We start from the raw sequence: 25,651 nt of genomic DNA, 5'->3' as shown, positions 1-25,651 counted from the left end.
CCCGCCTCACCGCCTCCGCGCATGCCCAGAGCAGAGCCGCTGTGGAGGGAGCGGGACCCGGGTCTGGGTTTCCCCGCCTGCGGAGAGCGTTCTCCAGGCAGGCCGACGGCATTGTGCGACGCCGGAGGGCAATGGGCAATGAAGACGACGGGCCGCTCGAGAAAGCTCGGCTCGAAGGGGAATCAGAGTAGTATGATGAGTAGGGCAGGTTGGGAGGAAGCCCGGAAGCGGCGACCAGAGCATAGACACCGGAAGGTTTCCGAACGTGCTGTCCTGGCCGTGACAGGTCTGCATACCGTGGTGGGAAGTGAGGGGGCTTCCGTGGACCGAGAGACCAAGGCATTGGCGGACCCTTTCCTGTGGATGTCGGTCACCAAAAACAGCCGAGTGGAATCACAGCGTGTGCCCAGCACCGAGGTCACTGGGGTCAGATGGCCACAGGAAGGTGCGTAATACTACTGGCCAAAGGGGTGTCAAAGGAGCTGGGGTGTATTAAGTAGAAAGTGGGGCGCACCCCTGTCCAGGCCAGGAGGTGCCTGGGATATTGGAGAAGCAGCCCCTGGATAGGCTGCAGGGGCTCGGGCAGGTCTGAGGGCAGGAGGTGGGAGAAGGGGCGTCTGAAGAGGGAGGGACAGTGGTGGGGCAGCAGGGAGTGTCTGCGTCTGACTGAGAAAGAATCAGAGCTGAGCAGACGCCAGGCTAGATCATGTGTCTGTTGTACTTTTGGAGCCCAAGGTAAGTAGCAGGACAGGCCCAAGGGATTCCTAGGGGGAAAGTGAGCATTCAGTCTAAGCCATAATCCAGAGGATGTGGGATATGGGCTCCTACATCACCATGGGGGATACCACAGCCAGGTGAGTTCTCCCTCAGCACTTGTGCTCCAGGCCCTGGATGTGCTGGGGTGAGAATGACAGACTCCACGGTCTCAGAGTTTGGCTCATTACACCAGGCCATGTCTCACTGCTCAGCTGCCTTGATCCCTTCCTGGCCCAAGCTGCTCTCCTCACCTAGGGACATCCCCTCCTTCTTCAGGCTTTGACTCCTGAGGCTGCAAGGGGTTTGCAGTTCATATGTGGGGGAGCATCCTTAGTCACCCCTGGAGCCAGCACCAGGCCAGGCTCTGAGGGCATGGAAGTGCTGCGGGGAGAGATCAAAGTACAGTGGAGTGTGCGTGGGTTTTATTCTGGCCCTGGGTGGCCATATGCTCAGTCCCACAGCAAGACAGAGGCCTCTTGGACGTGCTGCCGGACCACACGGTCCAATAGGGTATGTACATCTCGGGCGGCCTGGGCAGCAGCCTCCAGCACCTGCTCCAGGTGGTCCTCATGCAGCCTGGCATCCATCTCAAGCAGTGCAATCTGGCCTGAGGACGGCAGCAGGGCCAGGGCCAGCTGGGGGCCACCAGCTGCTTCCTCCACGTGGCTGAGGTCTGCCAGGGCTGTTCCATCCACAAAGCCAGCTGAGCAGGCACACACAAAGTCCCGCATGGGTATCCCTGCATCCAACACTGCCAGCGTAGCTGCATTCACACAAGCCGCGTAGGTCCCACCATCTGCCTGCAGCACCTGCAGGGACCACCCCACCAGTGGCATCAGTCCATTAGGCCGCTGACCCCACCCCCCACACACACACCCTCCTCCACTCTCCCCTCCCTGGGTTGAGGGCTGCTGTCTGCTCACCTGCACATAGATATCAATCTGGGAGCGTGGATGCAGCTGTGTAAGGATGGCTGCCTCGAAGGTTTGACGCAGCTGCAGGCCCATCTCACAGGATTTACGGTCCCCATGTGGCCGCCGCTTGCGCTCGCCTGTGCTGAAGGTCGCAGAACTGTACTGACAGTTCACCAGGGCCCTGTCAGGCAGAGCTCGTGCCCGGGAGCCCCGGATCTGGGGGAGGGTTGGGGGAGGACACGTGAGCCAGGCCCACTCCTCCCAGCTCACACTACCCCTTGCTCTGGCTCTTGCTCTTAGCCTTGGCCTCCCTCCCTCCCCTCCCTCTATCTGCAGCATCTCAACAAGCAACTACTTTACCTCCAAAACATAGTCTGGGGCAGGGCCACTGCTCCAGTCTCCAAGCTACTATCACCTCTGGATCTCATCTCTCTCCTAACAGGCCTCCCTGTTTCCATCCTTGACTCATCGTCTCCCAACCCACTCTGTTTGTATCAGAGTCTGTTTACAAATATCAAGTCTGATTCTGCCTTCTCTAGGCAATACATATACTAGTTACCTTTAAAGGCGTCCCACAACGTATGAGACAAAAATCCTAAATCTTTTCTCTGTTCTACAAATCCTTCAATCTCATTTGGAAATACTCCCCATCCTCCCCACCATCAGCCTTTCTGCTCTGCAGGCGTGTCATGCTTTCTCTACCACCCTTCTGGCCTTCCGCCTCCAGCACTGTTGTGGCAATATACCCAGGCGGCTTTATTTACAGTCCTTGTCCTCACGGAGTTTGTTCCAGTGGGGAGACAAACGGTGAGAAATAAGTTAAATTGAGGTCTGAGGAGGCGGGTGCAGAAAAGCAGGGAAGTGTGTGGATGTAGGGGAGGGAATCTGACAGGTGAGTAAGGTGATCTGGGAAGGTGTCACCGGAGGGTGACGTCGGAGTAGAGCTGAGTGGGGAGGGAGCGAGTGGGAGCGCACCTGGCGGGTTTAGGAATAGCAAAGAGGAGTGGAGAGTGCAGGGGACAGTGGTCGAGAAAGGCAGGGACCATCGTGCATCACACTGTTAGGACTCTGGCCGCGGCCCCACATGGAGGCGCGCGCTAGCCTCACCTCCCGAGCATCTGCTCAGCCTGGCGGCCCCGCGCACCCCGCAGTTGCCGCCGCCGAATTTCTCGGCCCGCCCCGTTGGAAGCCCGGCTCGCACGCGCCCACTCGCCTCGTGAGGCCCGTAGACCACCGCTAGCGCCTTGGTGTTGCCCTGCTCGATGTAGGCCGAGCCGTCGGCCTGCGCGAATACACCCATCCGCGCCTGGATCTTACGCAGCTCCCCGGCGCGCCGCCCGTCCACCCGGTAGCCCTGGTCCGACAAAAGCTCCAGCCCCGCCATGCCGCCCGGCCGCTAGCCTCGTTTCCGCTCTCTGGAGAACTACAGTTCCCGGCGATCCGGATGCCCCGCTTCCGACCTCCGGTGTCCTACGGTTTCCGGAGCTCCGGCTCCCATTTCCGGTGCCGGAGAACTACGGTTCTCCCAGCGTTCCCGGCGGTGCCACTTTCTTCCCTTCCGGCCCGCGGGGAGGTAGGGCTGCGGCCGTTTGGGATGACTGTCCTGCGGCTGCCAGCGGTGGAGACCCGCAGGGCGTGGGATCCCCACGTCGTTTCCCCCCGGGTTTGTCGTGGGGGCGGTTCCCACGACCCTTGGGGCCTACCCGCCCTGCGTCGCCCTGGTCGTCGCTGGCGCGCGCCTTCTCCCGAACCCAGGGTCCCGGGCTTCCCACTGCGCCCGCGATCCGCCGGCCCTGCCGCGCCTCCGCCTCTCCCTCTCCCTCTGCGGCCGAGCCCCGCTCGGACCCTGTGCAGCCGGTGCACCTCTGCTTCTCTTTGACGCCAGGCGTCTTCCTCGAGGTTCAGGGGTGAGAGCCGCAACTGCTGGAATTATAGCATCGTTTTGTCTGACGGCTTCTGTTCTTCCGCGCTCCTAAATGCATTCGTTTTCCCAAGCTGAGACACATTCTCTGTTCTCTTGTTTTTTACCGTTTAGTTTTAACAATTGTCCATTAAAAAAAAAAAAAAAACAGCCCGACATAGTTTATATTGTACATACGCATGGCTTTATTTTTTAGAGCAGTTTTAATTTTCTTTTCCATGTTGCTTTGGTTCTTCACTCTGTACGACCCCACGCCCCCCAGCATCTGCTCAGTAGTTGTGGCACGTGGGCTCAGTAGTTGTGGCATGCGGGCTCTAGAGCACAGGCTCAGTAGCTGTTGCTCTGCGGCATGTGGGATCTTCCTGGACCAGGGATTGAATCTGGGTCCCCTGCATTGGCAGGTGGATTCTTAACCACTGTGCCCCCAGGGAAGTCCTCAATGGTGTTCTAAGACCTAGCCTCAGAAGTCACGTAGTGGCACTCTTGACAAATTCTGGGTCAAGACAGCCACAAAGGTCTGCCAGGCTCAAGGGGAGGGGACATACCCCCCCCCGCCGCCGCCGTAGGAGCAGTTCAGTGCGGAATGGACGTACTGTGGTGGGCTTGGGCCTAAGTCCTGGGCAGAGCGTGCCCTCCAAGGCGGTGTTCTCCTAGAATACTGGGGCATGAGGCCCTGCCACTGTGCCTGGTCGAAGGCCGTGAACAATGGCCGTCATTCTCTGCCACTAGCCATCCTCCACCCCCTCACCCTAGACTCTTCATCTGGACTGAGCGGGCTTTGTTCCCTCAGCAGTGTGGGCTCTTACTCTCCCAGTTCTTACTAGGTCAAGATTGCAGTAGTCCACTGATGCAGGTGGAAGCCCCCCGGGTGCCCCACCCTCATTGCACGGTTGGCCCTAGCGGCTCAGGATAATTAGGATAACGTTGGTTCTGGGCCTAAGGAGTCCAGAGTGACTGGGGGGTGGCTTTTCCTTCCAGATCAGTGCAAACCTTACTGTGTTCCCTTGTGGAAGTGTCCCCCCACCCCAGGAACTAAGATCTCCAACCTGACAGCACCTCTGGTTTAGGGTCTGGGCTGTTCAGGGGTGAGAACCCCTTGGTCCCCTGGCCCTTGTGTTCTAGCCATAGGGTACGCACGTGGGCGGATTCGCGTTTGGGGGCCTAAAGCTTATACAAACTTGGGAGCTGTGTTGAGGATCCCCAAGGCCAGCCCTGGACTCAGTGATTTACTAGGACCCATAGAATTCAGCATGTACAGTTGTACTCATGACCAAGATTCAAGGGAAAGGATGTTAATCAAAATCAGCAAAGGGAAAAGGCTGGTGGGGCAAAGTAAGAGGAAACCAGGCCCCAGCTTGCAGAGTCCTCTCCTTGGGAAGTCACTCATGTCACACTCCATACCCCCAGGAACAAGTTGCAACGACGTGTGTGAAGTGCTGGCCACCAGGGAAGCTCACTGGAGACTCAGGGCCTGCCGCTTTCATAGGGGGAGGTCACGGTCACGTAGGCACCCCTGCCTGGTATGTACCCAGAGTTCTGGGAGGAAAGCAGGAGTTTAGCATAAACCATATTTGTTTGTACAAAGAGTTTAGGTTCAGTGAGCCACTCTTACTGGGGAATGGTAGGAACCATTCTGAAACCTAGGTTCCCAGACGCCGCAACTTTGCAAACATCGTCTGAAGGAGAGCATTCTCAGGGCCCTCTTTAAGAAACAGAGGACAGGGGTTTCCCTGGTGGTCCAGTGGTTAAGACTCTGTGCCCCCAATGCAGGGGACCCAGGTTCGATCCCTGGTGAGGGAACTAGATCCTGCATGCCACAGATAAAGATCCCACATGCCACAATGAAAATCCCGTGTGCCACAACTAGTTTTATTAATTAATAAATAAATATTTTTTTAAAAAAAGAAACAGAGGACAAAATCATATATACAAAATTAAGTGAATAGAGTGAGGAAAGAAATCCCCACATGCAACAGAAATTTTTTTAAGTCGACCGATATCACAAACATCACAAAACACAGAAAACAAACAGAATGTCATCAATTAACTTCCTGACGTATTTCTCTAACATGTTTCCCCTGTGCTTTTTTTTTTTTTTTTTGCGGTACAAGGGCCTCTCACTGTCGTGGCCTCTCCCATTGCGGAGCACAGGCTCCGGACGCGCAGGCTCAGCGGCCATGGCTCACGGGCCCAGCCGCTCCGTGGCATGTGGGATCTTCCCGGACCGGGGCACGAACCCGCGTCCCCTGCATCGGCAGGCGGACTCTCAACCACAGCGCCACCAGGGAAGCCCTCCCCTGTGCTTTTCATATGCAAAATCTGTCGCCTCTTAGGATGATGACACTTTCATGATGTGACCTTCTGTATATAGAGAGAGGATAATTTAGTCTCCCCTCTAACATGCTTAATCAAAATTTACTTTATTTAATAGATTTATTTTTATTTATTTATTTATTTAGGCTTTGCCAGGTCTTCGTTGCGGCACACGGGATCTTTTTAGTTGCAGCATGTGGGCTTCTTAGTTGCAGCATGCATGCGGGATCTAGTTCCCCGACCAGGGATCGAACCTGGGCCCCCTCCACTGGAGTGCAGAGTCTTACCCACTGGACCACCAAGGAAGTCCCATCAAAGTTTATTTTTATAACTTACAGCTTAGGAGAAAAGTTGTTTTCAGGTAATAGCACCTTTAGCTAATACTGTGTAAATTTTTAGAATTATTAAATTTGAGAAAACCTCTATCAGATTTCTTTTACATATGAGCCCTAAGGTTTCAGGGACTTTTGGGGCTCTTGTCTGTGACTAACTTAGATGGTTTTCGAATTGACAACACTGCTTTAGCCAATTCCATTGGCTTGATGTGTAGTGACACAGCACAGAGGGCGGGTGTGTTCCCGGCAGCCACTTCTACACCAGAATGACAGCAATAACTGAACTAACTACATCAGGAAGTGAATGTCCCCCCAGAACCACACTAAAGCTCTCCCGACTCCGCCTCCCTGAGTGGAGCCCACGATGCGCCCCCCCCCATTCAGTGCAGCGGGGGAGGAAATGACCCAAAGTGGGTCGCAGTGGGAAGAGACAGCATTAACCGACTGTGATTAAATTATGTACCTTGGCACATTTTACAAAATGTGCAACCCTGTGAACACTTTGCTGGGGCCCTGGCCTGGAAGAGCCCCGAGATGAACCTCATGACTTCGCAGTGAATGTGTCCCCAGACCCCAGAGCCCTTAGGCAGCACAGATGCATCTCAGCAGCGTCCCATCCCAAGAGGGGTCAACAGCCAGTTGGAAGCATGGCAGGGCCTTCAACACACTGTCTCCACTCCGTTAGGCTGATGGGGAACCTGGGAAGACCAGTGAGTCCCGGGGTCATGAGCCCATTGCCGTGGGCCGTTGGCTCTCAGATGGGTCCTTGGTGTGCAGCACCGTCCAGCGGGAGGTAAGGCATTTGCTGAGCCTGGGATGAAGGTGCCAGGAGAGGAGCTGTCAGGGAGGGCAAAGCCGTGTCCAGAATAGGGGTTGGTTTGGGGCAGAACAAATAACTGCCCCTCCAGGTGGAAGGGGTGCGAGTGAGGTTGTGGGTCTCTGCTGCCGCAGGTGGGGTATTTGCAGTGGCAGAGGGGCCTGCCACCACCTGCCACTGCAGCCGCCCCTTTCACGGGCCTTTGTGTAGGCGAAGCTTTGGTGTCTCTGTCAACGAATGCAAGACCTGGCCCTTCAAGGGCAGCGGCTGCGGCATGCCTCTCCTGTGTACCCATCACCCTGTCCTGTTTCTCCGCACGTCTCAGGGTGTTTTGCTGAAAACTGGATGCTTTAGATGATCTGTTGTAGTGACTCTGGGTTATGTTTAGCTGGCCCCTCCTCGGGCTTGTTGCTGTTGCTGTTAGTTAATTAGTCCAGTGGCTCGTCTGCAGCAGTTCTGTGAAGTATGTCCCTCCACAGTGCGCAGCTTATGATGTCACTCCTCAGGTCCCCTCCCCCCTCCCTTCTTTTTTTTGAAAAAATAAATTTATTTATTTATTTATTTTTGGCTGTGTTGGGGCTTCATTGCTGCACGTGGGTTTGCTCCAGTTGCGGCGAGCGGGAGCTACTCTTCGTTGCACTGCGTGGGCTTCTCCTTGTGGTGGCTTCTCTTGTTGGGGAGCACGGGCTCTAGGCGCACGGGCTTCAGTAGTCATGGCATGTGGGCTCAGTAGTTGTGGCTCACGGGCTCTAGAGCGCAGGCTCAGTAGTTGTGGTGCACGGGCTTAGTTGCTCCGCAGCATGTGGGATCTTCCCGGACCGGGGCTCGAACCCGTGTCCCCTGCATTGGCAGGTGGATTCTTAACCACTATGCCACCAGAGATGTCTCCCCACTCCCTTCTTTTATTTATTTATTTATTTATTTATTTGGCGGTACGCGGGCCTCTCACTGTTGTGGCCTCTCCCGTTGCGGAGCACAGGCTCCGGACGCGCAGGCTCAGCGGCCACGGCTCACGGGCCCAGCCGCTCCGCGGCACGTGGAATCTTCCCGGACCGGGGCACGAACCCGTGTCCCCTGCATCGGCAGGCGGACTCTCAACCACCGCGCCACCAGGGAAGCCCCCCCACTTCTTATGTTTAAGCCTGGCTGCCCAGAAGTTGCATCTGCGTCATCATAGCTTAGGGTTCAGCCACCGACTGGGCGAAGGATGTGCTTCAGCTCCCGAGCCAGTGACGCGCTGCCCTTCGCTGACGAATCAGGGTGTGGCTGAGGAACACTTTCAAGTCTGCCCCACGTCCGGTCAGTGTAACAGGCTGAAGAGTAGCCAGGTCCTAATTCCCAAAGGCCGTGAATGTCACTTCTACGGCAAAGGGAACTTTGCAGTATGATTAAGCTAAGGGTCTTGAGAAGGAGAGAGTGTCCTAGAGTATCCAGGTGGGCCCTACATGTAATCATGAGTATCCTTGTAAGGTGGAAGCAGAGGGGTATTTGGTTGCAGAAGCAGAGGAGGAGGAGAGGTGACCTTGGAGGCAGATTGGAGTGAGGCAGCCACAAGCCAGGGAGCGCTGACTGCTGGCCGCAGCGAGGAGGGCATTCCCCCTGGACCCTCCAGAAGGACTGTTCTGGCTGACATCTTGATTTTAGCCCAAATGACTCGGTTTGGACTTCTGGCCCTTAGAACTGGAAGAGAATAAATGTCGTTTTAAGCCTTTGGGTTTGTGGTAACGTGTTTGAGCTTTTTTTCTTTCTTTCTTTTTTCGGCTGCTCAGTGCAGCGGGTGGGATCTTAGCTCCCGGACCAGGGACTGAACCCACGCCCTGTGCATTGGAAGCAGGGAGTCTTAACCACTGGCCCGCCAAGGAAGTCCTGTTTGAGCTCCTTAATAACTTCTCACCACTAGGACCTCCACCATCCTCCCCAACACCCCACGCAGCGTCTGAGGAGCCTGCTCAGCTATGCTGTGGAGCCACTAGTCTTTCCATCTCACCTCCTCACCGCTGGGTGGGGTCTGGGGGAGCTGGGGTGGGTGAGAGCCTGCCCCTCCCAGAGATGCCCCTGACCCGCGGCTGTTGCGGGGAGGCCTCGTCTTCTCAGCTTTTCTCCTCTCGGAACCAAGGGGTCATGATGCAGAGCAGGGCGGGGAGGGGCGGGTCCCGCTCTTCTTACCAAGAAGTAGTAGATCTCCACGCGTGACTGCCGCAAGCCCAGAGTGACAATCTCCAGAGTGACAGGGTCACTTCCGGAACTCCTGCCCCTGCCAGGCCTCTCAAGGTCATGGCTCGGCATGGGAACGCTGTCACTTCCACCACGTTCTTCCAGTCAAAATAAGGCAGAAGGCCAGTTCAGAGTCCAAGCACTGAGAACTGGACGCACCTGTTGAGGGGAGACGGCACGTGCACCTGCAGTGGCAGCAGCGGTCGGCGGCCCTCTATGCCCCAGGGGAGGCCACCGCCTGCTCCTCCAGTGAGGAAGGAGGGGCTGCTTCTGCCAGGAAGGGGCTCGTGGGAGTTTGGCATCCACTCAAAGTTCCCATCCCAGGTCTCAAGGCTGACTCTGCCCCGGGACAGCACACGTGCCATTTCCTCTGCAACCCAGATACTTGTATAATCAGCTCCTGCGTTCCCTTCAACACAGGAGGCTGTGCTAGTTTCCACTGCTATGTAATAGGTTGCCCCAAATGCAGTGGCTTAAAACTACATCCGCTTGTAAACTCACAGCTCTGTAGGTCACGAGTCTGGGTGCGGCATGGCTGCATTTGGGCAATTGGACTTGAATGACTATTTCATGTGACTTCCTTTCAGCTTGAAGAACTTTCTTTAGTATTTCTTGTAAGGTAGGTCTGCTAACAACAGATTCTCTGTTTATTTTGGACTGTATTTCACCTTAATTTACAAAAGATCATTTTCCAAAATATTGGATTCTTGCTTGAGTTTTTTAATGATTTGAGTTTGTCATCCCATCGTCTCTTGGTCTCCATTGTTTCTGATGAGAAGTTAGGTGTGAATCTTTTGGAATTCTCATATATGTGATGAGTTATTTTTATCCTGTGACTTTTGAAGTTTTCTCTGTCTTTCAAGATTTTGGCTATGACATCTCAGGTCCTAGGGGCTGCCCACATGTCCTGCCTCATGGCCCCCCAGCAGTGGAGAATCTCCCTTGCATGAATCTCTCCAGAGCTTTGCATCCTTCCTCCAGGAAGAAAACTGTCCTTATATGGGATCTCCTGATTAAGCCAGGGTTGCCCAGGATAATGCCCCTTTATACCTCAGCCGGGCCATGTGACATAACACAATCATGGGTGTGAAAGCCATTCTACTCACAGTCTTGGAATTATGCAGGGTGTGTGTGCCAGGGCAGGAAAACTTGGGGGCCTTCTTAGAATTCCGCCTACCACCGTCCACCCTCTGGCCTCCAGAGAGTGTCTGAGTTGGAAGTTGACTGCCGTGAGCTTGTCGTTGTTTTGGGGTAAGATCTCTAGTTCTGTCATAAACACTCTACTTCATAATCCTTAGAATGAGGATTATTTCCCACTTACAGAAACCATTAAAATTGACATGACTTCCATCAAGATTAAGTGTGGTTGCTCCCCAGTCTCCTGGAACACTGCTTGCAGGACTGTCCCCCCACGCTCAGCACCGGTGAGAACTTCCTGCCAGCGTGCCCCCCTGGAGCAGTGGGGAAAGGACATGCAAATCCCAGGAGAACTACTGGTTAACAACTGGAAACAGCAGACCCGAAACAAGGAAACAATGATGTGAAATAAACAGTAAACATAATGGAAAAAGTGACACAAAATAATGGCAACTGCATAGAGCCGTCCCATTAGAAGACAGATTGGGTGAAGGAAAGAAGTCCTTTATATGACCTCAAGTGTAAACCCAATTGTTGTCCTTGAGGTGGCCCCCCTGCCCCCAGGAACCTGCTGTCCTCAATGTCTCCTGGGGCCTCCCTGCTCCCTGCCCTCCCCCCCATTCCCTGAGGTTGTGGCCCTGAATGTGGTGCCTCGTCCTCCATGTGACAATGACACTCCCTGCCACCCCAACAGCAGGACCACTTTTGCCTCCAGCCCTGCCCTGAGGTGCTCATTGGCTTAGCCACGCCCCCAAGCTCTGACCCACCTTAGTCTCCGCAGTCCAGCTCCCCTGTGCTGTTGGGCCAGACATGCCCCCTCCCTCAGGGCAGCTCAAACATCCACCCTCCTGACCCCTTCAGATGCCGTGCTGGCCACGACCGCCTCTGGGACTGTGCCCAGTCAGCCAGCCCCATAACCTGGCACGGGCAGCTGGTGGCCAGTGGGTGGTGACCAGATGGGTGGGGAAGGATGCCTGAATCTCGCACCCGTCTACCTGCAACACCGGCATCCTAGGCGGGGATGCAGAAGCTTCTGTCCTCCAGGAGGGGCTTCCTAGGGGGACTCCAGGCCTGGGGCAGGTCTGGGCTCCTCTAGTCATTCAACCCTCAGGGGGCCAAAGGTCAGAGGTCAAGTTCGCCCTGCTCCAGGTGCCTGGAACCGCTGGGCCCTGGCTCTGAATCCCTGGAATGCGGCTGAGGCGCGGGGGTAGGGTCAGCGCTGACCTCACAACGGCAGGGTCTGCTGCCCCTGGCCAGCCCGCCGGCTGCCGGCAGCTGCCGCCCACCGCTGCCGGGCATGTCCCTCCTCAGCAGCTACGAGGGCTGTGGTAGGAGATCCAGCAGCTGGCACAGGAGAACCCAGAGCTGCGGCGGCTTGTGCAGCTCATCCCGGAGAACCAGGAGCTGAAGCTGGTGCCGCTCCGGGCTCCCGGCCGAGGTGGCTGCCAGCCCCTGCTTGCCCCGGCGCAGAACCATCAAGTTCAAGGATGCTGAAAGAGGTGCATGGGCCAGGGCCGTGGGGGTCTCCTCAGGGGCCCACAGGCTGCACTCACTGAACCGTGCAGGACAGCGAAAAGTGGGAGGAACCCCTGCTCCCGCGGGGCCGTGTCCTGTCAGGTGCTGACAGGTGCTGTGCAGGAAGGGGCGAGGAATGGAGTCGGGGGGCTCTTTTAGGGGTGCAGCAGGGAGAAGGTGACATCTCTGAGAGCAGCGCTCTCTGAGAGCAGCGCTGGACCGAAGTGAGGGAGCCGTGATGCTGCCCTTTAACCCCCCATCATACAGAGGATGTGAGGTGCCCAGAGGCCACCAGTCCCGTGGGGAGCCCTGCTGCAGCCAGGGTTGTGGCCCAGACCCTGTGCTCTCACAGCAGCCCACCTCCCTCTCTCCTCCTGGGCCCAAGCGGGATTCAGGGGCCAGCAAGGCTCAAGGAAGCGGGAGAGCCTGGGGTGGGATAGGGCCAGGGCATGAACAGTGTCCCTGCGTGTCTGGCCATCTGTCTGCCTGGACCATGAGCTGAGGTGGCCCCTTCACCTGCTGTTCCTCTGCTTGGGAAGCCCCCGTATCCCCTACCGTTCCTTTGCGGGCTCCCCTCACAGCTCCAGCCCACCTCAGGCCTGGGCAGGCACCCGGGCAGCGTTCAGCTCGCGGGGAAACAGGCCGCGGAAGGGCAGCCACCCGCCCCGTGGTCCCGAGACTGACCACAGCGCCTGGCGATATCAGCCCGAGCGTCGCGCGGTCGGCCTGGGAGCGCGGTGTGGAGGGCCCACAGCCCCCAGCGCCTAGCGCGCCCACGGGGACTGAGGGGTTTCTCCAGGGCGCCCCCCCGCCCCCCCCACGCCGGGCCACTCAATTCCGCCCTCCCGCGTCACGCATCCCCCACCCCGGGCCGCCGCAACGGCCGCACGCTGGGGGGCGCGGTCCGAGGTCGTCTGGGCAGCGGGCTCCGCCTGCACCGGGGCTCCTGGAGGGGAGGGTACCCGGGGCGCCCGCGCTCAGCGAGCTCCGGACCGGCGCAGGGCCGGCCGGGCGGCCGCACAGCCCAGGTGCCCGGGGCGGGGCCGCGGGGTGGGCCGCGCCGGCACAGAGCCGCCCCGCCGGGGATCCGGATGGAGACGCCTGCCGCCCGCGGCCCAGCTCGGGCCCCCGCCCCGCAGCCCTGGGACAGCTCGCGGCCGCGAGAGGGGGCGGCTCCGGGCCACCCGAGCCTGACGCAACCGCAGAGCCCGGCGCGCCGGGACCGGTCGTGCGGGGGGCGGGCCCCGCTTCCGGGCTGGGGGCGGGCGCGGGCAGGGCCCGGAGCGAGTGCGGCCGGCCGGACGGCGAGCGACCGAAGCCGACAGGTCAGGTGGGCCCCACGCCAGCATCCTCCCCGCTCCCCTGTCTGCACCCCCGGCCCCCACTCGCCCCCACCGCCCGCTCCCCTTCGCCTCCCGGCCCCGCCCCGTCGTCTGCGCAGGCTCCGCCCCGTCCCCCTGTCCTGCTCGGCCTCTGCTCCAAGGTCGAGCTCTTGGAAGTGGGCCTTTTCTCACTAGCCCCCAACGCACGTGCCTCTTCGTGCTTAAGGGCCCAGAGACCCCAGCCCGAGGCCTCCCGCCGCGCCTCCTCCTTTGAAAGGCCTGCTCGAGGCCCTGGGGTCCCTTGCAACCCTGCGCACTGGAGCTGGGGAGTGGGGGTCATTAGGCCCTGCAGGACTTGCCCAGCTCTGGCTCCACCCAGGGCCCCTCATGGGCGTGGGATCCCTGTCTTCGCCCCATCCCGGCTCCGCCCAGGGCTGCCTGCCTGTGGATGACCCCAGGCCTCCCTGCTGACCCACTGCCTCTGTCCAGTGCTCCCGGGACTGCCAGCTGAAGAGTCGCTGCTGGACCCCAGCCCCATCACCATGGGCAGCCCGGAGGGGCGCTTCCATTTTGCCATCGACCGTGGAGGCACCTTCACAGATGTCTTTGCCCAGTGCCCCGGGGGGCACGTGAGGGTCTTAAAGCTGCTCTCAGAAGACCCCGCCAGATATGTGGACGCACCCACCGAGGGCATCCGCCGCATCCTGGAGCAGGTGGCCAGGGCAGAGTGCTGGGGTGGGGAGGGACCTTGGGACCAGAGGCCTGATGGCTGACCACGTGGTTCCCAGGAGGGGGGCATGCTGTTGCCGCGGGACCAGCCGCTGGACACCAGTCGCATCGCCAGCATCCGCATGGGCACCACGGTAGCGACCAACGCGCTGCTGGAACGGCGCGGGGAGCGGGTGGCACTGCTGGTGACTCGCGGCTTCCGAGACCTGCTGCACGTGGGCACCCAGGCCCGTGAAGACCTCTTTGACCTGGTGAGTTCATCCACGCTAGCAGGCGGCCAGCTCTGCAGCGCACGTTTTCTCTGGGGTGCCGTGGCCCCTCGGGGAGGGCGGTCCTTGGAAGGGTCGATGCCAGCCCAAGGCCACCGGCTGATAGAGAGGAGGTTCCGGGCACTCGTAGGGGGACGCTGCGTCCCCCTAGCCCCGACTGGTCACGTGTCATCCTGGGCCTGTCTGCCGCTCCACCCTGTCTTGGACCCTGACCCTCACCCCCACTGCTGGGTTCTGGGAAGGAGCTGCCTTTGTGGGGGTGGGGCAGTTGGCTGCACTCAGAGGCCTGGGGGCAGAGACCCGCCCCCTGGGTGGGCCTTCCTGGGGCCACCCGCTCTGACTGTGTCACCCTGTCTCACTGTGTCTCCTGGGCCTGTGGGCCGGCCTGTTGGGACACATCCCCTGGCCTGCATTGCCCCACCCGTGCAGGGCCCCAGCGGGGACCCTCAGGCCTGGGCCTCCTCTGAGCCTCCGCCTGCCCTCAGGCTGTGCCCATGCCCGAGATGCTGTACGAGGAGGTGCTGGAAGTGGACGAGCGTGTGGTGCTGTATCGAGGGGAGCCAGGGGCTGGGACGCGCGTGGAAGGTACGCACGCCCGAGTGTTGGGGTGCGGGGCAGCAGGCCCAGAGGGGCCTTTGACGGGGCAGCGGCGGGCTTCCCTGCAGGCCGCACGGGGGACCTGCTGGAGGTGCAGCAGCCTGTGGACCTGGGGGGCCTGCGAGGGAAGCTGGAGCGGCTCCTGTCCCGAGGCATCCACAGCCTGGCCGTGGTGCTCATGCACTCGTACACGTGAGTGTGGGCCGGCTGGGGCCGCGGGCGGCGGGTGGGCCAGCAGGTGGGCGGCTAGCTCAGCGGCACTGGGCCGTCATCGTAGGTGGGCCCAGCACGAGCAGCAGGTGGGCGCCCTGGCCCGGGAGCTGGGCTTCGCGCACGTGTCGCTGTCCTCGGAGGCCACGCCCATGGTGCGCATCGTGCCTCGGGCTCACACTGCCTGCACGGACGCCTACCTCACACCCGCCATCCGGCGCTACGTGCAGGGCTTCTGCCGTGGCTTCCAGGGTCAGCTCCAGGTGAGGCCCCCCGCCTGCCCGCCCCCGGCCACCCCGCCCTGCGCCGCCCCACCCCTCACTGCCCGCCCGCCCGCCCACAGGACGTGCAGGTGCTATTCATGCGCTCCGATGGCGGCCTGGCGCCCCTGGACTCCTTCAGTGGCTCCCGCGCGGTGCTCTCGGGCCCTGCTGGGGGCGTGGTTGGTTACTCAGCCACCACCTACCGGGCGGAGGGTGGCCATCCTGTCATCGGCTTCGACATGGGAGGTACGAGGGCCCGAGGGTGGGGTCCGGGGGGGCCTCAGATGCCGGGCTGGGCAGTGTCAGGCGTCCAGGTCTGTGGGATGACTCCTTCCCACCCCGTGTCCCACCAGGCACGTCTACCGACGTGAGCCGCTATGCTGGCGAATTTGAGCACGTCTTCGAGGCCAGCACGGCCGGTGTCACCCTCCAGGCCCCCCAGCTGGACATCAACACCGTGGCAGCCGGCGGGGGCTCCCGCCTCTTCTTCAGGTCAGCTCCATCCCGCACCTGGGCGGGACCCACAGCCCTGCCTGCCAACCCGCCTCGACCTCTAGTTCCCCTCTCCAAAGGTCAGGCCTCTTCGTGGTGGGGCCAGAGTCTGCCGGAGCCCACCCCGGCCCCGCTTGCTACCGCAAAGGTAAGAGTCCGCCTCCACCGTGGCCCGGGACCAGCCGACCCCGCCAGCCCCACCCCCGCTGCCCGCTCCCGGCGCTGCCCTCCAGCCCCACACCGTGCACGCCTCCCAGGAGGCCCTGTGACCCTGACGGATGCTAACCTGGTCCTGGGGCGCCTGCTGCCTGCCTCCTTCCCCCACATTTTTGGGCCGGGAGAGGACCAGCCGCTGTCCCCGGAGGCGTCCCGAAAGGCCCTGGAGGCTGTGGCCACCGAGGTCAACAGCTTCCTGACCAACGGGCCTTGTCCGGCCTCCCCACTGAGCCTGGAGGAGGTGGCCATGGGGTTTGTGCGCGTGGCCAACGAGGCCATGTGCCGGCCCATCCGTGCGCTCACGCAGGTACAGCCGCCTTTGCCCTCACCCGGGGGTGGTGGGCAGGATGGGGGAGGGCCGGGCGGGGCAGGGTAGGCCACTGATCCCCTTCTGCCTCCCCAGGCACGAGGCCACGACCCCTCGGCCCACGTGCTGGCTTGCTTTGGGGGAGCTGGTGGGCAGCACGCTTGCGCCATCGCCCGGGCCCTGGGCATGGACACCGTGCACATTCACAGGTGTGTCTGGGTGTGGTGTGTGTGTCCTGGGGCTGGGGGGCCACTTTGGGAGGCACCCCACCCTTTCGCTGTGTGGTCCCTGTCCCCCTAGGCATAGTGGGCTGCTGTCGGCACTGGGACTGGCCCTGGCAGACGTGGTGCACGAGGCACAGGAGCCCTGCTCCCTGCCCTATGCTCCCGAGACCTTTGTGCAGCTGGACCAGAGGCTGAGCCGCCTGGAGGAGCAGTGTGTGGACGCCCTGCGGGCCCAGGGCTTCCCCAGGTGGGGCTCCGGGGCTGCCGCATCCTAGCCGCTTCACCTGGGGCCTCTTCGGCGGCAGCCAGGGAGGGGTGGGCCAGGTGTCCTCAAGGGTACCCCGCGCGCGTGCCCTGCCTGTCCCCGTTGCAGGGCCCAGATTAGCACCGAGAGCTTCCTGCACCTGCGCTACCAGGGCACAGACTGCGCCCTGATGGTGTCCGCCCACCAGCGCCCAGCCACTGCCCGCTCCCCCAGAGCGGGCGACTTTGGGGCAGGCTTCGTTGAGAGGTATGTGAGCTCCGCGTCTTGGGAGCCCTGGCTGGGGTCCGCTGGCCTGGCTGCCCGCCCTGAGGGCTCTCCGGGACCTCCGGGTGCGCAGGTACATGAGGGAGTTCGGCTTCATCATCCCCGAGCGGCCAGTGGTGGTGGACGACGTGCGGGTGAGGGGCACTGGCCGCAGTGGCCTTCGCCTCGAGTCCGTCCCGAAAGTCCAGAGTGGGCCTCCCCGGGTAGACAAGGTTGGTGGCCCTGCCTGTGCCCGTCGGAGGGGGAGACGCAGGGAGGGCGCCGGCCCTAGGAACTCCGCTCACCTGACACCCTCCTCAGATGACCCATTGCTACTTCGAGGGGGGCTACCAGGAGACCCCCGTGTACCTGTTGGGCGAGCTGGGCTTCGGGCACAAGCTGCAGGGGCCTTGCCTCATCATTGACAGCAACAGGTGGGCTGAGGGCCGGGGCCACGGCTGCCGGGGCTGGGGTGACCCGTGGGGCCCTGGCGGGGCGTTCTCTGGCCCGGGCTGCAGGAGTCTGAAGGACTCTGGGGTCCCTTCGTGCTTGGGCTGTTTCTGGGCCTCGGCATATGGGGTCCCTGCTTGGGAGGGGGGTGTGGCCTGGCTCCTGCAGCCCCTCTGCTGCCCTGCCCCCAGTACCATCCTGGTGGAGCCAGCCTGCCAGGCAGAGGTGACCGAGACCGGGGACGTCCGCATCTCCGTGGGGGCTGAGGCCCCCAGCGCGGTGGGTGCCCAGCTTGACCCCGTCCGCCTGTCCATCTTCTCCCACCGCTTCATGAGCATCGCTGGTGAGTGGCTTCCACCGTCCTGCTCCCCCGGCCTGCTCCCTGCGGCGCGCCCGGCAGGCGTGTGCACAGAGAAAGCGTGACGGGGGAAGGGGCAGAAGCGGAAGCCCTCCTGCGGGGGTGCGGGGGCGCGGGCAGTGTGGCCCCGGCCCCGGGATGGCAGCGCCCCGCCGCACTGCAGGCCTTGGGCAGGGTGGGCGCCCTTCTCCTCCCAGCACCGTGTGATCCGGGCTCTGCGCGCTGAGCCCAGGCTCCGGAGCCTGTGTCTCGGCATCCGTTTCCTAACGCACGAAGCAGGGCGTAGGGTGGATGGGGGCGTCGGGCAGGGCTGGGGAGGAAGGGGGTGCCCTTCTCATGAGCAAGGTGTGGCTTGGCCGTGGCCTCGCAGTGTCTAGGTGGACCGTCACCCACTTCGGGGCCTGGGTCCGGGACTCGGAGGCCTTGAGGGCAGTGGGCCCTTCCTCTCCGTACCCCGGGAATGTGCTGTGGGTGGCGTGGGGCCATTGGGCCTCTGGTCACTCTGTGTCCCCAGAGCAGATGGGCCGCATCCTGCAGCGCACGGCCATCTCCACCAACATCAAGGAGCGCCTGGACTTCTCCTGCGCCCTCTTTGGGCCCGACGGGGGGCTGGTCTCCAACGCCCCTCACATCCCTGTGCACCTGGGTGCCATGCAGGAGACGGTGCAGTTCCAGGTTCGGCGGGCCCCTCTCCCTGCCCCCCGCCCCTTGCACCGGCCCCCTGCCCACTCGGCACCTGTCTCCTGGCTTCAGATCCGGCACTTGGGGGCTGACCTCCACCCCGGCGACGTGCTGCTGAGCAACCACCCCAGCGCCGGGGGCAGCCACCTGCCGGACCTGACCGTCATCACACCGGTGAGCGCCGCCGCCCAGGTGCTTTGGGTGGTGGTGCCGCCAGCGCCCCTGACTGTTGCCCTCACCCCTAGGTGTTTTGGCCGGGCCAGACGCGGCCTGTGTTCTACGTGGCCAGCCGCGGGCACCACGCGGACATTGGGGGCCTCACACCGGGCTCCATGCCCCCCCACTCCACCACCCTGCAGCAGGAGGGCGCCGTCTTTCTGTCCTTCAGACTCGTCCAGGCGGGTGTCTTCCAGGAGGAGGGTAAGTGGGAACGGGTCTGGGGTGGGGCTGAAACACCTGGCCGCTTCCTGCAGCCAGGCTGGGCCGGACACAGGGATGCAGCCCCCGCTGCCCCCTGCCCCCGGCCTAGGCCGGCCTCCAGGCTGAAGGAGCTGGGCCGTGAACCCCGGGGTGGTTGCCGATCGCCTCTCAGAGGTTCTACCTGGGCCCAGGAAGGCCTGGAAGGTTTGGGGGTGGGGAGCTGGCCAGGATACCCAAGGGATTGGGTGCAGGAGGGGGAGGAGCCTATCTTAAGGCGGGCGGCTGCTCGTGGCGTTTGTGATTTGCACTGGGCTTGCATAGGGTCTGGGGACTGCAGACACGGTGGCACCAGCGGCCAGGGGCTGCAGGCTCTCGGAGAGCTTTCCTGGGCCTGGGTCAGTCACTGGGCGGTGGGGCGGCCGGGCAGCTGTGAAGGGCTTCAGCTGGGCCTGAGCTGCCTGTGTGCAGGGCGCATGGAGGGTCCCGGGCATGGAGGGCCCCGCAGGCCGGGCAGCGGGAGGGGCTGGGGGCAGCTGCACTCGCCCTGCACGATGCTGAGCCTCAAGCTGGGAAGCAACGCTGAGGGTGCTTCGGAGGCCAGGGTTGGTGAGTGGTGGGATGCGGGCAGCGGGGAGGGAATCGAGCCTGGACAGCTGTAGGATGCGGGTTCTGGCACTGCGGTTGCCAGGAAGGTGGGTGGGACAGAACCCGCAGTGGGACCTGGGGGTCAGGGACAGCTGGTGTGAGGCTGCAGGGGTCTGAGAGCCCGGGGGGCACCCCGGAGTGAGAGTAGGTGATGCAGGCAGGGTGGAAGGTGGGGTAACAGAGCCATGGGCTGCTGTGGATGCTTAGAACGCGAACAGAGTGACTGAGGCCTGGCTGCTCCCTTGGTCAGTATGGGGTGGAGATAGAGGGCAGGGATCACCGAGGGACCTGTGCAGGCACGTGGCAGAGGGCCCAGTAGCCAGGGAGCCTGAGAGGACCCTGATCCAGACTCAGGAGGGGAGCTTTCCTGAAGCAGGGAGTGGTCCACGGGGCCAGAACCTGTACTGCTTGCCCGAGGTGGAGGCCTTGTCCAGATCTTTTGGGGGCGGTGGCGGGGCGCACAGGCCGCCACGCTGGCGCTCTTTCAAAACGACTGGCTGTGGCGGTGAGTTCGGGGCCCCAGGGCTGAGGGCAGTGTGAGTGTGGGAGGGTTAAGGGAAGTGGTTTTTCCTGCTGGGAGAGGAGAGGGGGGCCCAGAAAAGGCCAGGTGGTGGGGTGGTAGGGCAGGAGGAATGAAGGAGGAGGAGAGCTGCTGAGGGAACCTGCCCCCTGCCCCAGGTACCTCCAGCCCCCTGAGATCACGGTCGTGGTCAAAGCCGCTTGTCCCGTCCTAGGGTGCCCTGGGGGATTGGGGTGTGGGAGGAAGGTTCAGTAGCTGATGGGGGGAAGCTGGGGGTTTTCAGGGGCCTGAAGAGCCAGCAGGGTAGTGGGGAGCCAGTGGTGGGCCACCACGTGGCCCCTGCAGTGCCCCAGCGGAAGTACAGCAGGTGTGGAGCAGGGCACCAGGTGGCCCCGGGACTTTGAGAGCGGCTCAGTGGCGATCGCATCCATTCAGCGGTAACTGAAGCCCTGCTGGCACCAGGCAAGATTCCAGGCTGCAGCGGAACGCGGAACCTGCACGACAACCTGTCAGATCTGCGTGCCCAGGTGGCAGCCAACCAGAAGGGCACCCAGCTGGTGGGCGAGCTCATCGAGCAGTATGGCCTGGCTGTGGTGCAGGCCTACATGGGCCATGTTCAGGTGGGCCTGGGGTGAGGAGCGGGCGGGCAGCTCTGCGCCCGCCCAGACCGGTGGACGGAGGTGGGGGGCACCTGGCCCACCTGGAAGGGGGCGTGGCCGTTAGCGAACATCCTCCCCACCAGGCAAACGCTGAGCTAGCTGTGCGAGACATGCTTCGGGCCTTTGGAATCTCCCGGCAGGCCCGGGGCCTGCCCCTGGAGGTGTCTGCGGAGGACCACATGGACGACGGCTCTCCCATCCGACTCCGAGTGCAGGTCGACCCGAGTCAGGTCAGTCTTGGGAGGAAGGACCTCCCCAGGCGTCAGGGCCGTGGCCGCCTGGCCGCTGACGTCCCCCCTCCTCTCTGGCGGGCAGGGTAGCGCGGTGTTTGATTTCAGCGGCACGGGGCCCGAGGTGTGGGGCAACCTCAACGCGCCTCGCGCCATCACGCTGTCTGCGCTCATCTACTGCCTTCGCTGTCTGGTCGGCCGCGACATCCCACTCAACCAGGTGTGCGAGGGTGTGCTGTGCACACGGAGAGCATGTCGCCCTGAGGGAGCCTGGGGCTAGGTCAGCCCAAGGTCGGACTGATCCTAGGGATGCGGGTGGCGTACCTCCCAACCGTTCTTGAGCGCTGGCCCCTCTCCCCACAGGGCTGCCTGGCACCGGTGCATGTTGTGATCCCCAAGGGCTCCATCCTGGACCCGTCCCCAGAGGCGGCGGTGGTGGGCGGCAACGTGCTTACGTCGCAGCGGGTGGTGGACGTCATCCTGAGGGCCTTCGGGGCCTGCGCCGCTTCCCAGGTGCGGTGGGCCGGTGGGCACAGCTCTGGGGCTGCTGGGGGCGGGGGGCGGGGGGAGGGCTGCGGGCTGAGACCTGCGGAGAGGGGACGCACCCCCAGCCAGTGCAGCGGCCGCCTGCCCCTGCCAGGGCTGCATGAACAACGTGACCTTGGGCAACGCCCACGTGGGCTACTACGAGACGGTGGCGGGCGGCGCGGGCGCGGGCCCCGGCTGGCACGGGCGCAGCGGTGTGCACAGCCACATGACCAACACGCGCATCACCGACCCCGAGATCCTGGAGAGCAGGTGAGCCGCGCACGGAGGGGTGGGGCTGAGGCGCTGGGCCTGGGGTGGAGCGGGGGCGGGGCGGGTGGGGCTGAGCCCCTGGCCCCGCGCAGGTACCCAGTTATCCTGCGCCGCTTCGAACTGAGACGGGGGTCTGGGGGGCGCGGCCGCTTCCGGGGCGGCGATGGCGTTATCCGCGAGCTGCTTTTTCGTGAGGAGGCGCTACTGTCGGTGCTGACCGAGCGCCGCACCTTCCAGCCTTACGGCCTTATGGGTAAGTGGCTCCTTTCCTCCCTTGCCCCAGCCCAGTCTCCCCCATCACGGCCGTCAGTTCCCCACCCACCTCCTGTCCCATCTACCCCCCTATTCCCCCACCAACCCCCCGTGTCTCTCACCTCCTTGCCTCCTGGGCCACCCCCACCTGGCCTCTTCTTGCAGGGGGTGAGCCCGGAACCCGGGGCCTAAACCTACTGATCCGGAAGGACGGCCGGACAGTGAATCTGGGTGGGAAGACCTCGGTGCCCGTGTGCCCCGGGGTAAGGATCGCGGCCCGGCCTCTGCCATCCCCGCCCCCACCCCCAGCTGCCCTCATCCCAGAGTGAATGGAGTTGCACAGATAACTAGAGACGGAGTTTAATTTGGCTCCTGAAGGATGGGGGCCGCAGACCGGCTCTCTGGGGTCCCAGCTGGCTGCTGTGGATGCACTGCCCCGCGGGGATGGGCTGGCGGCAGGAGACAGCAGAGCCCATCCCATCCCCAGGCTGAACCTCCCCTCTGCCCCACAGGATGTGTTCTGTCTCCACACACCAGGCGGCGGGGGCTATGGGGACCCAGAGGACCCCGCCCCTCTGCCGGCGTCGCTCCTGCAGCCCCCAGCCTTCCCTGAGCGGGGCAGCGTCTACGAGTACCGCAGGGCCCAGGAGACTGTGTGAGGGAGGGCCCCGTACAATAAAGGTCCTTTAGGTCGTCCTGTTCCAGTGGCGGCTGGCCAGGCTCACGTCCTGCGTCCCTGGCTGTCTTTCCACCCGTGCTGGGGCCGGTCTCCTCTGGCCTGCCAGGGAGCGGCGGCGCCCTTCCTCCTGCTCCAAGGCCCTGAGGAGGGTGGCAGCGTCACCACGGTCAGGGCAGCCCTCCTTCCGGGCGTTGCCTGGCCCCCCGGTGGCCACTCACCTCAGCCTCTCCGCGGAGCAGGCCACGCAGTGGCAGAGGTTGGAGGTTCTCAGCAGCGTTCCGGGGGGGGGGGCGGAGCAGGGCGGGGAAGGGCGGCATCAGTGAGAGCCTCGGCCCGCGAGCCCCCCCACGCCCGTGCGCCCCCAGCCCCGGCGCGTCCCCAGCCGGCGGCGTCCCGGAAGCGACTGAACAGCTGGTGCTGCGGCTGCTGCAGGGGCCGGCGCTCGGTGGGCGGGGCCGCCCGCCGGCCCGCCCGCCCCGCTGCAGCCTCTTCTCACCTAAGCGAGCAGTCGTCGAAGTTTAGGGCACCCAGGAGCACACTGAAGGCCACGGCCTCGTCACTTGGGCGGCTCTCAACCTCGGACAGCTCGGCCCAGTCCAGCAACAGCGTCAGCTGTTTGCGGCGCAGGAGCCCGTCCTCTGAGGGGCGGGGTGGGTCGGAGGGGAGGGAAGGAAGGCTCAGTCCGAGATGCCATTCGGCCTCCTGGACACCCAGCTGCGCCCGCACCTTCCGCCGCCCCGCCCGGTCCCCATCTGTGAGCCCACCAGCACTCGAAGGGACTGGCGGTGCCTGGAGCAGTGAATAAACGGTGCGGGGAGGGGAGGTGCAGACAAGGGTTGGGGCTCCGCGCAGAGTGAGGGGGGCGGCCCCCCACGAGCCTACGAGCAGCCAGTCGGGCTCACCGCTCGGCGCATGCAAATGCGTGCAGTGCAGGAAGCCCAGCTGCGCTTGGGGACCTTGGCGCGTTCGACCCCATGCCCCGCCCCTCCCGGGTTCCGGAGCGCCGCGGCCGGTGGGCGGGCACCTGTACGGAGAGTAGTCCCTTGGAGCATCCTCGCGACGTGCGTGAGGAAGGACTGGGAGGCTGCGCGTAGCAGCGGGTAGCGCGAGGCCAGCAGCAGCCCACTGCCCAGCAGCTTCAGGTGTAGCCCGGGCTGCAGGCCGAATGTGCCCAGGTCGTACGACACCGGGCCCAGGTTGGATGCCAGGCGGCTCACCAGGCGTCGCTCTGCGCGAAGATCGAACACCTCCCGCAGGCACATGAAGTCCAGACTCGCTGGCACGGCGCCTGTCAGCACCGCGCACGGCATCCCCTGCACTGGCGAACTGCAGCCGGTAGCCCCGTAGGGCGAATGCCGCAGGCCGGCGAGCAGCACGGCGCCCACGGTCTCGGCCCGCCGCTGGCTGTCCGGCAAATTGCTGAAGCGCGCCAGCCCGCGGGGAGCAGGCACACGGTGGCGCTGAAGAAGCTGAAGCTGCGCGCGGGCTCAGCTGGGGGGCGCCAGGGCGTGGGGGGCGCCCAGCACTGCGGAGGGGGCTGGTAGCAGAAGGGACGGCGCCGGGCTTGCAGCAGCAGCCATAGCAGCAGGTCGGGCAATGCCAGAGGCAGGCCGACAAGAAGCAGCGACGGCAGAGCCGCTGCGGCGCTCGGCCGGATCTGGTCGCTTGGGCGTGCGGCCGGCGCCCAGCAGCCCAGCAGCCGGTCCAGGGCCCAGTAGGCCGGGAAACGTAGCGCGCGGGCCAGGCCGGGGAGAGCGTGCAGCACAGGGCGAGGGAAGGGCGAGGGCCGTAGGGCGCAGGGCGTCGGGGGCCAGTCGGGCGGGGATGCCGTGGCGTGCGGGGCTCTTGGTAGCAAATCTCTCCGACGACTCACTGGCTTCCAGCGTGCGAGTCGACTCGTTCGTGCGTGCCCGGGAGCTGCAGGGGAGCCACAGGGGTCAAGGCCACGTGGCACTACTTGTGCGCGGAGCCGGCAAGGCGCTGAGCCCCCGCGAGACTGGGGGTACGGGCACAGGCGGAGCCACCCGAGAAGCCGCCCTCTCCTCACCCGCGCGAAATCTCGGCGCCCGTTGGAGAACAAAAGGGAAAGCGAAAGAGACCCTGGTCCCGCCCCAGATCCTTCTTGCCCCGCCCTCCCCTGAAAGCTGCAGGGAGAACCCGCCCCCCAGACCCGCCCGATGGGAGCGGCTTCTGGGTGCAGCCCACACCAAGTGGAGGGCGACACTTTTTAATGCGGACCGGCGCAGCGTCAGGGAGTGGAGCGCGATGCGCGCTGCCTCCCCCTCTCCCTCCTCCCCTCCCTCCTCCCGCAAGTCAGAGTGTAATGGCCCCGGCGCTCGCTCCCGCAGCCCAGACTGCGGGATCTACCCCACCCCGACCTGCTTCCCCCAGTCCGAGGAAGGGGCGGACTCGGAGAGGCCTAGCCAGCCACCGGCTCAGCGCCGGGCACAGCGGTTCTGTGACCCTCCCCCAAGAAGCTTCCAATCTGGGGGAAGGGCCGTTGGTTGGGCTCCGCGCAGCAGGCGGGGCCCCCGCGGCACGCGAGCCAGGTGGAAGCCAGCTCTGCCTCCGCCGAGCCCTCTTGCACCCGTTCTGTTGCTTCCCAGGACCGAGCTGCCTCGCGCTTGCTCAGCGCTGCCCTGCCATCCACCCTCCTAATTCGAGCTGTGAACCAGTTCCTAGAGCTCTTAAGGTTGTGTCTTCAATTGCCCTGAAGTTTGGGCCAGGGCCGCCCTTCACACCTACAGACATGGAGGAGAAGGGCTTCTGCTCTCCCCCCCAGCCCCCAATTTTCCAGAAATCCCTGACACCCTTTACAAATCAAGATCTGGTGCTGGGTGTGCTCGTTGCTACGGGTTTGTCGTGTTGCTAAGCCTTCTCAGCAGACAGAGCTAGAAGGC

The 25,651-nt window shown here is 63.1% G+C and overlaps 3 protein-coding genes and 1 long non-coding RNA gene across 5 annotated transcripts; 2 read left to right on the top strand and 2 right to left on the bottom strand.

Moving 5' to 3' along the window:
- The first annotated feature begins 30 nt into the window (after window positions 1-30).
- LOC136792917 (uncharacterized) lies at window positions 31-10,854 on the top strand. Its single transcript, XR_010837537.1, has 2 exons — window positions 31-445; window positions 10,594-10,854. It is a non-coding gene; the product is annotated as an uncharacterized lncRNA (long non-coding RNA).
- EXOSC4 (exosome component 4) lies at window positions 1,164-3,098 on the bottom strand. Its single transcript, XM_059043366.2, has 3 exons — window positions 2,884-3,098; window positions 1,680-1,886; window positions 1,164-1,565 (listed from the first exon to the last, which is right to left on the bottom strand). The coding sequence occupies exons 1-3, from the start codon at window positions 3,052-3,054 to the stop codon at window positions 1,206-1,208; spliced, it is 738 nt and encodes a 245-aa protein (XP_058899349.1). The 5' UTR covers window positions 3,055-3,098; the 3' UTR covers window positions 1,164-1,205.
- A 2,309-nt stretch (window positions 10,855-13,163) lies between the features above and the next one.
- On the top strand, window positions 13,164-22,796 carry OPLAH (5-oxoprolinase, ATP-hydrolysing). Of its 2 annotated transcripts, none has more exons than XM_067017663.1 (27): window positions 13,164-13,247; window positions 13,734-13,957; window positions 14,033-14,224; window positions 14,728-14,827; window positions 14,908-15,031; window positions 15,117-15,312; window positions 15,393-15,558; window positions 15,666-15,804; window positions 15,885-15,952; window positions 16,062-16,327; window positions 16,424-16,536; window positions 16,628-16,798; window positions 16,925-17,062; window positions 17,154-17,292; window positions 17,381-17,493; window positions 17,701-17,852; window positions 18,382-18,542; window positions 18,621-18,722; window positions 18,794-18,968; window positions 20,569-20,753; window positions 20,876-21,022; window positions 21,108-21,242; window positions 21,386-21,535; window positions 21,663-21,820; window positions 21,913-22,073; window positions 22,238-22,335; window positions 22,585-22,796. In XM_067017663.1, the coding sequence occupies exons 2-27, from the start codon at window positions 13,787-13,789 to the stop codon at window positions 22,729-22,731; spliced, it is 3,867 nt and encodes a 1,288-aa protein (XP_066873764.1). In that variant the 5' UTR covers window positions 13,164-13,247; window positions 13,734-13,786; the 3' UTR covers window positions 22,732-22,796. The 2 variants fall into 2 exon arrangements, with proteins under 2 accessions (XP_066873764.1, XP_058899197.1); XM_059043214.2 differs by having other exon boundaries at window positions 13,175-13,252.
- Window positions 22,417-24,817, bottom strand: LOC136792916 (sphingomyelin phosphodiesterase 5-like). Its single transcript, XM_067017857.1, has 4 exons — window positions 24,799-24,817; window positions 23,776-24,668; window positions 23,248-23,389; window positions 22,417-22,891 (listed from the first exon to the last, which is right to left on the bottom strand). The coding sequence occupies exons 2-4, from the start codon at window positions 24,059-24,061 to the stop codon at window positions 22,759-22,761; spliced, it is 561 nt and encodes a 186-aa protein (XP_066873958.1). The 5' UTR covers window positions 24,062-24,668; window positions 24,799-24,817; the 3' UTR covers window positions 22,417-22,758.
- Between the last annotated feature and the right edge of the window lie 834 nt (window positions 24,818-25,651).

This window comes from Kogia breviceps, chromosome 17, assembly GCF_026419965.1.
Source record: "Kogia breviceps isolate mKogBre1 chromosome 17, mKogBre1 haplotype 1, whole genome shotgun sequence".
NCBI classification, from domain to species: domain Eukaryota; kingdom Metazoa; phylum Chordata; class Mammalia; order Artiodactyla; family Physeteridae; genus Kogia; species Kogia breviceps.
The sequence above is the reverse complement of the archived record's forward strand: the minus strand, read 5'-3'. Positions and strand labels throughout refer to the sequence as shown.

What these genes read in the sequence shown, in the direction of transcription:
- OPLAH (XM_067017663.1), top strand. Translation starts at nt 13,787, where the DNA reads ATGGGCAGCCCGGAGGGGCGCTTCCATTTTGCCATCGACCGTGGAGGC. An exon ending in GACACCGTGCACATTCACAG is followed by an intron (nt 16,537 to 16,627) that starts GTGTGTCTGGGT and finishes CTGTCCCCCTAG; the next exon opens with GCATAGTGGGCTGCTGTCGG. An exon ending in GGGGCAGGCTTCGTTGAGAG is followed by an intron (nt 17,063 to 17,153) that starts GTATGTGAGCTC and finishes CCGGGTGCGCAG; the next exon opens with GTACATGAGGGAGTTCGGCT.
- LOC136792916 (XM_067017857.1), bottom strand. Translation starts at nt 24,061, where the DNA reads ATGCCGTGCGCGGTGCTGACAGGCGCCGTGCCAGCGAGTCTGGACTTC. An exon ending in AGGGACTACTCTCCGTACAG is followed by an intron (nt 23,390 to 23,775) that starts GTGCCCGCCCAC and finishes CCCGCCCCTCAG; the next exon opens with AGGACGGGCTCCTGCGCCGC. An exon ending in TTCGACGACTGCTCGCTTAG is followed by an intron (nt 22,892 to 23,247) that starts GTGAGAAGAGGC and finishes CACCCTCCTCAG; the next exon opens with GGCCTTGGAGCAGGAGGAAG.
- EXOSC4 (XM_059043366.2), bottom strand. Translation starts at nt 3,054, where the DNA reads ATGGCGGGGCTGGAGCTTTTGTCGGACCAGGGCTACCGGGTGGACGGG. An exon ending in TGGTCTACGGGCCTCACGAG is followed by an intron (nt 1,887 to 2,883) that starts GCGAGTGGGCGC and finishes ACCCTCCCCCAG; the next exon opens with ATCCGGGGCTCCCGGGCACG. An exon ending in AGATTGATATCTATGTGCAG is followed by an intron (nt 1,566 to 1,679) that starts GTGAGCAGACAG and finishes TGGTCCCTGCAG; the next exon opens with GTGCTGCAGGCAGATGGTGG.